A 12,533-nucleotide genomic window follows, 5' to 3' on the forward strand; every position below is an offset into this window, starting at 1 on the left:
AAGAGGTTGATCGTGCAGCTTGTTTACTGCTGTGGGATGTAATTATTTTATATTTGTTTTGGATTCACTTGCTTGCAAAACTTCCTAGAGACAGCCGAAATGTACCCAAAAGCTTTGCAGGATCCTGCATTTGAACCCAGTCTGCTTTTCACAGCATGACTAGGAGCTGTGTTTGTATTTATTATGCATCCCCATTAGCTGCTGCCAAGGCAGCAAAATTAAGGCAGTTATACATTTGAAATACATTCATAATAGATTTCACAACATATTAACCGTGTGCCCTCTACTACCACGTATCTATAACACAAAATCGAATGTGTACATGTGTGTATGTTATCGTGTGTTTGTATGCATGTGTCTATGTTTGTGTTGCTTCACGGTCCCCGCTGTTCCCTAAGGTGTATTTTTGTCTTTTTTTTTAAATCTAATTTTACTGCTGGCACGAGTTACTTGATGTGGAATAGAGTTTCATGTAGTCATGGCTCTATGTAGTACTGTGTGCCTCCCATAGTCTGTTCTGGACTTGGGGACTGTGAAAAGACCTCTGGTGGCATGTCCTGTAGAGTATGCATGGGTGTCAGAGCTGTGTGCTAGTAGTTTAAACGGACAGCTCGGTGCATTCAGCATGTCAACACTTCTTACAAAAACAAGTAGTGATGAAGTCCATTCCATTCTCCACTTGGTGCCATGAGAGATTGACATGCATATTATTAATGTTAGCTCTCTGTGTACATCCATTGGTCAGCCGTGCTGCCCCGTTCTGAGCCAATTGCAATTTTCCTAAGTCCATTTTTGTGGCACCTGATCACACGACTGAACAGTAGTCCAGGTGTGACAAAACTAGGGTCTGTAGGACCTGCCTTGTTGATAGTGTTGTTAAGAACGCAGAGCAGCGCTTTATTACACACAGATCTCTGCCCATCCTAGCTACTGTTATATCAATATGTTTTGTCCATGACAGTTTACAATCTAGGGTTATTCCAAACAGTTTAGTCTCCTCAACTTGCTCAATTTCCACATTATTTATTACAAGATTTAGTTGAAGTTTAGGGTTTAGTGAATGATTTGTCCCAAATACAATGCTTTTGGTGTGACTTGATTGTGAACCTGAATTGTCATCCACAGACTTTCATTAGCATACACTGTACATTACACTTGTTAGTCCACAGACAAGGGTGGATGGTAATACCACTCTTCTGTCAGCAGTTGAGTACAGTGGCCCTCTGTAGCTCAGTGGGAAGGGAATGGCACTTGCAACACGAGGATAATGGGTTCAATTCCCAGGACCTCCCAGGACCAGCCATACATTAAAAAAATCTATTCAAGCATGACTTTAAGTCGCTTTTGATAAAAGCATCTGCTAAATGGCATCTTATTATATTCTGGCATATATTTAAGCAATAAGGTCCGAGGAGGTGTAGTATATGGCCAATATACCACAGCCAAGGGCTGTTCTTAGGCATAACGCAACACGGAGTGCCTGGACACAGCCCTTAGCCGTGTGGTATATTGGCCATATATCACAAACCCCCGAGGTGCCTTATTGCTATTATAAAGTGGTTACCAATGAAATTAGAGCAGTAAAAAATAAATGAGGTGCTATATCCGTGGTGTACATTCTGATATACCTGTCAGCCAATCAGCATTCAGGGGTCGAACCAGCCAGTTTATATTATATCATTATATATTATATTACAAGAAAAAGAGGAGCATACCGAACAGAACCACAAACGGGGTCAAAGCCCACTAAATGGGTGCAGCATTTGAAAATGACAGGTGTGTTCGCGTGCGTTTGGGCATGCACGTACGTGCACAGGTGTGTGTGTGTACGGTCACTGACTCGCCACGACCGACTCTGTCCTGTGTCCAGTACCAGCAGGAGATCGCCATCCTGCAGGACAAGCTGCGTCTGTCAGCCAAGAAGCTGGAGGAGTATGAGTGTCACCTGAAGGGCCAGGACGAGCAGACCCAGACGATGCTGCTGGAGTACCAGGCCCGCCTGGAGGACACAGAGGAGCGCCTGCGCCGGCAGCAGGACGACAAGGAGCTCCAGATGAAGAGCATCATCACCAGGTGGGGAGTCCTCTACCTACCACTGGAGGCTGGTGTCACTTCAAATCGGAGGACAGGTTTATTGGCTTGTTTTATTGGCTGTAATTAGGTTGACGGTAATAGACTTTTGAATGATATTGTATTGGTTGCTTCCACATATTTTTCTGATTTTGATTGGGGTGTATCTTAATGCTTATGCTCCTAGCGCCAACAGTGCAGTAGTACCTAACATTACAAAACTATATACGCAAATCCCCCTAAAAAAAAATCAAGAAAGGAATTAAGAAATATAGAAATATTACAACATGCAATGTCAGTGTCCGGAATAGAAATATATATGTATATGATGGTGTGGATAGAAAAGGTGTGTACAGCAGTAGTTATATAGGATGAGCCTTGACTAGAATACAGTATATACATATGAGGTGGGTAAAACAGTACAGTCTGCAAACAGTATTCAAGTGACCAGTGTTCAATGACTATGTACGTAGTCAGTAGTCAGTAGTCTCTAAGGTGCCGGGTTGAGTACCAGGTGGTAGCCGGCTAGTAACAGTGACTAAAGTTCAGGGTACTGGCCGGCTAGTGGTGACTATTAAACAGTCTGATGGCGGTAATTGACCAGACTTTTTTTATCAACAGTATTTATCCATAACCATCGGTTTCACGGTTATACAGTAATTGTGCCAGCTCTAGCTGTAAGGTAATAAATGGAACGTTTTCAGCCACCGCAATGTGCCACCCTCCCTTCACCAGCCTCCACTGTCCTCTGCCTACACGTACACACTATGAATTATGTCATTTTAGTCCACATGTTTTGTGTACATTTTGTACCAGCTATTTTTAATGTCTTATTTGTTGTTTTGTCAGTGTTATGCGTCAAAGTGAAATGTAATATTTTTAACATCACTATAATAAAAGACCAATCAGTCAACTACTCCAGCTTTCACCAGCCACCAGTACAAACATACATTTGTTACTGTTTCAGGCTGATGTCTGTTGAGGAGGAACTGAAGAAAGATCATTCGGATATGCAATCGATAGTGGACTCAAAACAGAAGATCATTGAAGCCCAGGTGAGCGCTTGGTGTATACGAGACATGTGTTGGCTGTATCAGCAATAACAGTTCCGCAACTGTGAATATACTGTGTTTACTGAAATACTGTATACACAGCTTTACTTTGTCAGTCTAAGGTCTTGAAGAGGACGGCGCCCTCTGGTGTTAAGAAAATGTCAACGACCTCAGATTGAAAATGAAAGTCTAGCTCCCTGCAAACGAACCAGTCACTGGAATTATTGTGACAAGTACACTCTGGACTGTATGTGGACAATATGTCTCTGTTCTTGAGAAACATTCCCTTTCAGTTCACAATAGCGGCTACTTGTTTCGATGAGGTCCTGTTGGTCTCCTGAGGAGCTACAGTTTATCAGCAATATGCTGAAGGATTCATTGGATTGTGTGAGGATGTGTAACAATACTAACCATCCGCCTCATCCCTCGGTCCTTCTTCCTCCCTCCCCCTTCCTCCTCACTCTGCAGGAGAAACGCATTGCCTCTCTGGACTCGGCCAACACCCGCCTGATGAGCGCTCTGACCCAGCTGAAGGAGCGCTACAGCATGCAGACGCGCAACGGCATCTCCCCCACCAACCCCAGCAAACTCCAGATCACTGAGAACGGAGAGTTCAGGAACAGCAGCAACTGCTAGGGACGGGGGAGAGGGCCTCGCCAATGACCTCGCCAACTCAATAACACTTGGGCTTAGGGGAGAGACGAGTAATATGGCCACACCCAGTCACTCTCTGGAGAAACGTGTTCATACTGAACAAATCCATTATTTTCAATGGATGAGGTCATGATGACATGAGGAGTAGACTGACTGAAGCTGTTGCTGAACAACATAAAGGAATTAATCAGATTGACTTTAGAGGAAGTTATAACGACACCTGGCTGCATGACATCCCAAACTCTCTATCCCCGTACATGAAACAACATTGTAACAAATAAGATGGGAATAGGTTGCACTGTTATCTTGGGAAAGAGCCCGTTTTGAAGTGATTTGAACCATTTATAAGCTTCGGAATGTTTCCAAATTTCTCACGTACGCGTTTGCGTATACGTTTCAGTCACCACGTTGAAATAGCACGGGTTGCTAAAAGAGGACGCTCCTTTATGGATCCTACACATTTTTGGAGCTTGTCCCCGACATGTCCCTCTGACCTACAGTATACAGTACTAACTTACTCATCCCGTTTCTTCTGGCAACAGTACAACACAAGTGTATACAGTGGGGCAGAAAAAGTATTTAGTCAGCCACCAATTGTGCAAGTTCTCCCACTTAAAAAGATGAGAGAGGCCTGTAATGTTCATCATAGGTGCACTTCAACTATGACAGACATAATGAGAAGAAAAAAATCTAGAAAATCACATTGTAGGATTTGTAATGAATTTATTTGCAAATTATGGTGGAAAATAAGTATTTGGTCACCTACAAACAAGCAAGATTTCTGGCTCTCACAGACCTGTAACTTCTTCTGTAAGAGGCTCCTCTGTCTTCCACTCGTTACCTGTATTAATGGCACCTGTTTGAACTTGTTATCAGTATAAAATACACCTGTCCACAACCTCAAACAGTCACACTCCAAACTCCACTATGGCCAAGACCAAAGAGCTGTCAAAGGACACCAGAAACAAAATTGTAGACCTGCACCAGACTGGGAAGACTGAATCTGCAATAGGTAAGCAGCTTGGTTTGAAGAAATCAACTGTGGGAGCAATTATTAGGAAATGGAAGACATACAAGACCACTGATAATCTCCCTCAATCTGGGGCTCCACGCAAGATCTCACCCCGTGGGGTCAAAATGATCACAAGAACGGTGAGCAAAAATCCCAGAACCACACGGGGGGACCTGCAGAGAGCTGGGACCAAAGTAACAAAGCCTACCATCAGTAACACACTACGCCGCCAGGGACTCAAATCCTGCAGTGCCAGACGTGTCCCCCTGCTTAAGCCAGTACATGTCCAGGCCCGTCTGAAGTTTGCTAGAGAGCATTTAGATGATCCAGAAGAAGATTGGGAGAATGTCATATGGTCAGATTAAACCAAAATATAACTTTTTGGTAAAAACTCAACTCGTCGTGTTTGGAGGACAAAGAATGCTGAGTTGCATCCAAAGAACACCATACCTACTGTGAAGCATGGGGGTGGAAACATCATGCTTTGGGGCTGTTTTTCTGCAAAGGGACCAGGACGACTGATCCGTGTAAAGGAAAGAATGAATGGGGCCATGTATCGTGAGATTTTGAGTGAAAACCTCCTTCCATCAGCAAGGGCATTGAAGATTAAATGTGGGTGTGTCTTTCAGCATGACAATGATCCCAAACACACTGCCCGGGCAACGAAGGAGTGGCTTCGTAAGAAGCATTTCAAGGTCCTGGAGTGGCCTAGCCTGTCTCCAGATCTCAACCCCATAGAAAATCTTTGGAGGGAGTTGAAAGTCCGTGTTGCCCAGCAACAGCCCCAAAACATCACTGCTCTAGAGGAGATCTACATGGAGGAATGGGCCAAAATACCAGCAACAGTGTGTGAAAACCTTGTGAAGACTTACAGAAAACGTTTGACCTCTGTCATTGCCAACAAAGGGTATATAACAAAGTATTGAGATAAACTTTTGTTATTGACCAAATACTTATTTTCCACCATAATTTGCAATTAATTCATTAAAAATCCTACAATGTGATTTTCTGGAATTTTATTTCTCATTTTGTCTGTCATAGTTGAAGTGTACCTATGATGAAAATTACAGGCCTCTCTCATATTTTTAAGTGGGAGAACTTGCACAATTGGTGGCTGACTAAATACTTTTTTGCCCACTGTATATATAGTACACTGTAGCATCAATCTTCGATTTTACTCAATGGCTGTTTTCTACCCCACTGTTTTTGTTTCAAACTTCAATAGCATACATACAGTATATGTTGCCAAGTGAACAACTCTCTATCGGTGAAAGCCGCCTCTGTTGACCAGCTTTGAAAAACAGAGCTTTGCTGAAAACACATCCCAACAGCAAGTGTTTCTGTATTCTACCTGTATATTTTACCTTCTTTTCTTACCTCAAATGAATTTTTTGCATGTATCATATCAGGACTACAGTAGCACAACAAGTTCGCTTTGTTTTCAATTGCTAATAGTAAGGAAAGAGCTCAACTATTTCATTTTTTGCATACTTTGTATGTGCTTAAATATTAGTCTATTTAGAGGTTTAAATGCCTCAGATGTATATAAAATGTTCACAGTATTTTTATTGATTGTTTGGAATAGTATTTGTACAGTAAGTGTTCCTTGTGTTAAACTCGACTGTACTAATATTACAATTTTAAGAGGTTCTGACTAATTTTGGTTCTCCTTCAGTAGACAGTTCACACATCACTTGAGCCATTATTCCCTTTTCATACGTGGGTATTCTTTGTTAAAAATGAACCATTTATTGACGCTGTTAAATGAATGATATTGATGAACATAGTTTACTGTGTATTTAAATGGTTGTGTGTGGGCCAGTCCTATATTAGTTTGCAGTTTGTCCGTGCTGAATAGAATAGGACTGAACTCAAATACCTGGCCACTCCTCTACCTTTGCACTTCTGGAACTTATCTAAGGACCCTACAATATGCACTTTCAACCAACAGAAACACTCTTTCACATAGAATACCTTCTATCCAAAGTAAAGAACAAAACATCCATTTGGGGGTTATAGGCTGTAACTGAGGTATAAACCAGATTCATTGATAGTTTCAATTCCCTCTTGTGTTGATTAAGGGCTCGATTCAATCCGTACCGCAGCTGTTCAGCGCTATAGCGCGATTTCAATTTCAAGGCAATGTTCCGGCGTTCACGGAGTCTGCATTCTTGGTAAAGAATGCAAATGTCGGCTCAATCGGAAATTGCCTTTACATTTCAATTGTGCTATAGCGCTGAACTATCGTGATTCAGGTTTAATCGAACCGTAAAGCTATAAAAATGGAGTGGACTCAAAGGCTCTTTGTGTCGTCTTATTGAAGTTGCAGGTAGCTAATTTTAGCAACCATCAAAGGTGGTCTCAATTCTCAATTCTGACTTCTGCAAATTCTCCTCTGAAAACACTAGCGGTCTGCTTACATGAAGTTAGAGGCACTTCAAACGGTTATTGGTGACACGAATCACTGTGTCTGGTCTGGAAATGGTTTAGCTTAAACAGAATGATCATTTTGAAAGTATGTTCTGTTCTTCAAAATGTTAAAAGTGATGTAAAATGGTATGTATGTTTATGCTCTAAATTATGTTTGTTTATATCAGTTCCTTATTTATTGAATTTCTATGTTGTTTTTTGATTGAATAAAATGCCCTCGTGATGTATTGTTTTGAAGGTGCAGGTATAGAGAGAAGTATGCATTCCGTGCTCCTATTTCCCTCAGGTGGTGTTACTGCACCCAGCCTGCTCAGACAAGAGAAAATGTCTTTAGAGGGTTTCAATTGATTTTCTCTTTCAAAGCCAAAGGTGCATCTGTCCCGCTATGATATTTTATTGAAAGGAAATAGTATATACTGCACCAGAAACCACCGATCAATTCACAATACTGTGCAGCTTCATGGTCTCCCAGTTCTTTTAGGGAGGTTTTTCAACCATTTTGCAAGAAGAGAGACTTACCCAAACTATTCTCTTTTCCTTGCTCTATATAATACTGAACAATATTTTGCCGTGTTGTTACTGCAAACTCATAACTTTTGTATGAATGTTAAAATAATAATTTGATTTGTGTAAATGGTAACAAGAATAGGTCTACTATAGTGTATGTAATTTATATACAAATGCAACGAGACTTAAAGATTTATTTCGCTATTTTAACCATGTAGTGTCTTCATACATATTTATTCTCACAATCTCAAATGCTGTTGTTTGATTAATTCAATATTTTAGAAATATCGCCAGCCAGTGGCATCACCAAAGCAAGTACAATGATTCAATCATTAGTATGCACATAACAAGCAGCAGGCAAACTTGGTTGGCATGACGACAATTACAACCAGAAACTAATGACGTCATTTATATCAAATGATGTATTTTCAACCAGTTGTTTTCCGCTGGCATGGACCTAGAAATAATACACACATCCCAACACTGAAAGAGAAATGCTCATCTTAGTGGCTGTTCTTGTCCATAGAGAGTAGACTACAGATTCCCCTCTGGTCCCTATCTGGAAGATGGGCTCTTGACCAATACATCATCCAAGTGAGGTACACATCACAGACCCCATGGTAACTCGGCAAACAACTTTGATAACACTCCTACACTCCCTTTTTAAAGGTCTACAATATGAATGAGTCTGAACATTCAGGACAGGAATTTCAATGATAACCCCATCACTTATTGTTGCTAAGAGAAGATCAGTGTTCTATGGAGAGTTTGTAGTTAGGTGTGTAAGGCGTTTCTGTCTTGTATATTTTGTTTCTGCCTTGTGATATTTATTTTGCTATGAAGTTAATTTTCCCTAAGGAAAAAAATATAGCGTACTATATGAGGCTAAATATGTTATGTCTATACAAAGTGCCTTCAGAAAGTATTCATACCCCTTGACTTATTACACATTTTGTCGTGTTATGGCCTGAATTCAAAATGTATGAAAAAAAATGAAAGCACATAATACCCCATAATGACAAAGTGAAAACGTTTTTTTGAAATGTTTGCAAAATTATTGAAAATTTAATTTACATAGGTATTCACAACCCTGAGTCAATACATGCTAGAATCACCTTTGGCAGTGATTACCACTGTTAGTCTTTATGGGCAAGTCTCTAAGAACTGTGTTCATCTGGATTGTACAACATATGCACATTATTCTTTAAAGAAATATTCAAACTCTGTCAAGAGTTGGTTGTTGATTATTGCTAAACAGCCATTTTCAAGTCTTGCCATATATATTGAAGTCAATTTAAGTCAAAACTGTAACTAGGCCACTCAGGAACATTCATTGCTGTCTTGGTAAGCAACTCCAGTGTATATTTAGTCTTGTGTTTTAGGTCATTGTCCTGCTAAAAGGTGAATTTGTTTCCCAGTGTCTGTTGGAAAGCAGACTGAACCAGGTTTTCCTCTAGGATTTTGCCTATTCTTTGCTCTATACTTTTTATCCTTAAAAAAAACTTGAGTCCTTGCCGATGACAAGCATACCCATAACATGATGTAGCCACCACCATGCTTGAAAATATGAAGAGTGGTACTCAGTGATGTTTTGTGTTGGATTTGCCCAAAACATAACGCTTTGTATTCAGGCATAAAGTACATTTCTTTGCCACGTTTGTCTGGTGAGTATGCAGGCCATGGAAGAAATGGGACATTTTAAACTTCCAGGAGTTGTGTACAGATCCTTGCGACATGGGGCCGTGCATTTGATTTTGATTTGATTTAATTGATTTATTTGGAGCCCCATTAAAAACATTAACATGTAGTGTGTGAGTGTGCATCTATCAGTTACACATACAGTACGTCAGTACATACACACTTTGTCAATGAAGTAATCATTCTAATAAATGGCAACATCAAATGGTTTTGTGATGAATAAGCCCTCTGATTCGTTGAAAGATGGAGTTGAATTTGTCGTTCTCCCCATAATTTAATTTAATATACTCTGTTTTTTTTCCATAATTCTTTATATCATTGATCTTGGCTTTCATAATCCAGTTTTTTTTTTAATTAGTCACATCATTTCTCAATTTGTAGTCAAATGTGCAGTCAGACTCATTAGCCACTCTTTTTGCCCCATCTCCTTCAACCATACAGTTTTTCAATTCCTCATCAATCCATGGAGCCTTAACAGTTCTAACAGTCCGTTTCTTAACAGGTGCATGTTTATCAATAATGGGAAGAAACTATTTCAGAAATTATCTATGACATTTTGTTTCCTTCTTTTTTACCCCTTTTTCTCCCCAATATCATCATGTCCTATTGGTAGTTACAGTCTTGTCCCATTGCTGCAACTCCCATACGGATTCGGGAGAGGCGAAGGTCGAGAGCCATGTGTCCTCCGAAACACGACCCTGCCAAGCCGCACTGCTTCTTGACACACTGCTCACTTAACCTGGATGCCAGCTGCACCAATGTATCGGAGGAAACATAGTCCAACAGGCAACTAAGTCAGTGTGCATGCGCCCGGCCCGCCACAGGAGTCGCTAGAGCGCGTTGGGACAAGGACATCATGGCCGGCTAAACCCTCTCCTAACGCTGGGCCAATTGCGCACCGCCTCATGAGTCTCCCTGTCGCGGCCGACTGCGACACAGGCCAGGATTGAATCCAGATCTGTAGTGACACCTCTAGCACTGGAATGCAGTGTCTTAGGCATGAACCTTGTTTTCTAAGGCTACATACAGTATGTGACTCGTTTCAGGAAACTAGGCATACGGTGCGCTTCACTACATCACATGAGAGGCATTTGAACTTAAACATTTATTTTTCACCAAAATGCCTTTTGGAAAATGTTAACTTTCTTGTGCCTTAATACCAAACCTGAATGCCATCTGTAAATACGAATACAATTGTTAAATTACGAGCCTGGTTGGTTTAGCCACAGAAAAAGACAGGGACCTTCTCACTAGCCATGATTGGCTGAGATAATGGATAAGCTGAACATGCCGAGAGATGAGTTCGGATTGGTCTGCCATGTAGAACGCTTCTGTCTATAACATAAACTGCTCAGTATATGTAGGTAATACTTTCTAACGCAGCTTTTTTGAAAGATGCTCTCCACTTTCTGGAGGACCGAGTTTTGAAATCAGTGGAATGTCCGGTGGAAGCAGAGTATGATAGCAAAGGAGATGGAGAAAATTCTGGTGTTTAAAATAAATATGTGGAGGGAGTTGCTAGCTAATGTTACGTGTATGATCTGTGTAGTAGCATTATTCTCATCTCAGAGCCATTTGCATTACTAGTTATAGCCTAATATTACCTAGCTAGCTAACGTTGAACTAAGTTGGTTAGTTTTAGCTAAAAACAGATTAATGCAGGGTAGTAATGTTATGAGTTGGGACTATGGTTCATTGTTTAGCTAGCTAGCTACATGTCTAAACAAAAGACTCCACTATGCAAGTAACCATTTCACTGTACCGTTTACATCTTCTGTATCCTGTGCATGTGACATATATACTTAGAGTTTATTTGATATAGTGTGTTTACCAGAGACGGTAATGTGAAGAACAACATGACCTGCACCAACGTCATATTAGGATATAACATTAGGCCAACGAGACAGTGTCCAAGTTCTAAAATTCTCCGGTAGAATGCCCTGCTTTTTTTCATCACACTCACAACCATAAGCTATTTTCTGTAATTGGCTCGCCATTAACTTGTAAATAATGATTTTCATATAATAATGAATATAAATGAGCTAAAGTTAAGATGTCAGCTAAATTATTATTATTATTATTATTTTATTTTATTTAACTAGGCAAGTCAGTTAAGAACAAATTCTTATTTACAATGACGGCCTACTAAAGGCAAAAGGCCTCCTGCGGGGAAGGGGGCTGGGATTTTTTTTTAAACATACAGTATATATTATATTATACATATATATATTATAACACCACGTGTTATTTTTTCTAGCTGCAGACCATGTAGACACTTCTTTTATAAATGCCAACAGGCAGCTGTCAGCGGGGCTTTCTATGGTACTGTGACTTTCCCTCGCTCTAGACTTCTTAATAAGACTAGCTCTAGCCTTCTTCTGTCATATGTATCACTGAAGCATTTCCTCTATAGTCGCCATAGTCTCTACAGTAGCTATACAAATCAAATCAAATGTATTGGTCACATACACATGGCTAGCAGATGTTAATGCGAGTGTAGCGAAATTCTTGTGCCTCTAGTTCCGACCATGCAATAATATCTAACAATTTCACAACAACTATCTTTTAACACAAGTGTAAAGGAATGAATAAGAATATGTACATATAAATATATGGATGAGCGATGGCCGAACAGCAAAGGCAAGATCCAGTAGATGGCATAGAGTACAGTATATACATATGGGATGAGTAATGTAGGGTATGTAAACATTATACTCTCTATAGTATCTATAGTCTCGCGTATCTATAGTCTCAGTAGTTTTTGTAATCATAAATACCATGGTCCCTATAGATTGTATAGTTTTGCCGCATACATAAAGAATAACACACACTTTCACACATTCACTCAGTAACTCCACACTCACACAGCTTTCCCATCCACATTCACTTTGTGCTATTACTTGACTTAGTGGTACCCCCCTTCTACATATTATGTTTAGTTTAATTATTTTTATGTTTCACATTTTTTTACATACATTTATTTAAATTGACTTACTGAAATCAGAAGACATGTCCCTCAATTGTTCACAGATGATGTGTCTCCTCCTCGGCAGCTCACAGTAAGGGTCTTGTCCCTCTTTTGGTCAGACGGGAATTTCCCTCACGCTTCA

The 12,533-nt window shown here is 40.2% G+C and overlaps 1 protein-coding gene across 1 annotated transcript in view; it reads left to right on the forward strand.

The window, feature by feature from the left end:
• LOC115139746 (disabled homolog 2-interacting protein-like) overlaps nucleotides 1-7,935 on the forward strand; it is a 121,551-nt gene extending 113,616 nt beyond the window's left edge. Inside the window, exons 15-17 of the mRNA XM_065026505.1 lie at nucleotides 1,871-2,073; nucleotides 3,038-3,125; nucleotides 3,591-7,935. Coding sequence (XP_064882577.1) covers nucleotides 1,871-2,073; nucleotides 3,038-3,125; nucleotides 3,591-3,758 — 459 coding nt within the window. The 3' untranslated portion in view covers nucleotides 3,759-7,935. The remainder of the gene's footprint in view (nucleotides 1-1,870; nucleotides 2,074-3,037; nucleotides 3,126-3,590) is intronic.
• The last annotated feature ends 4,598 nt before the right edge of the window (nucleotides 7,936-12,533 follow it).

Source organism: Oncorhynchus nerka, linkage group LG13 (assembly GCF_034236695.1).
Source record: "Oncorhynchus nerka isolate Pitt River linkage group LG13, Oner_Uvic_2.0, whole genome shotgun sequence".
NCBI classification, from domain to species: domain Eukaryota; kingdom Metazoa; phylum Chordata; class Actinopteri; order Salmoniformes; family Salmonidae; genus Oncorhynchus; species Oncorhynchus nerka.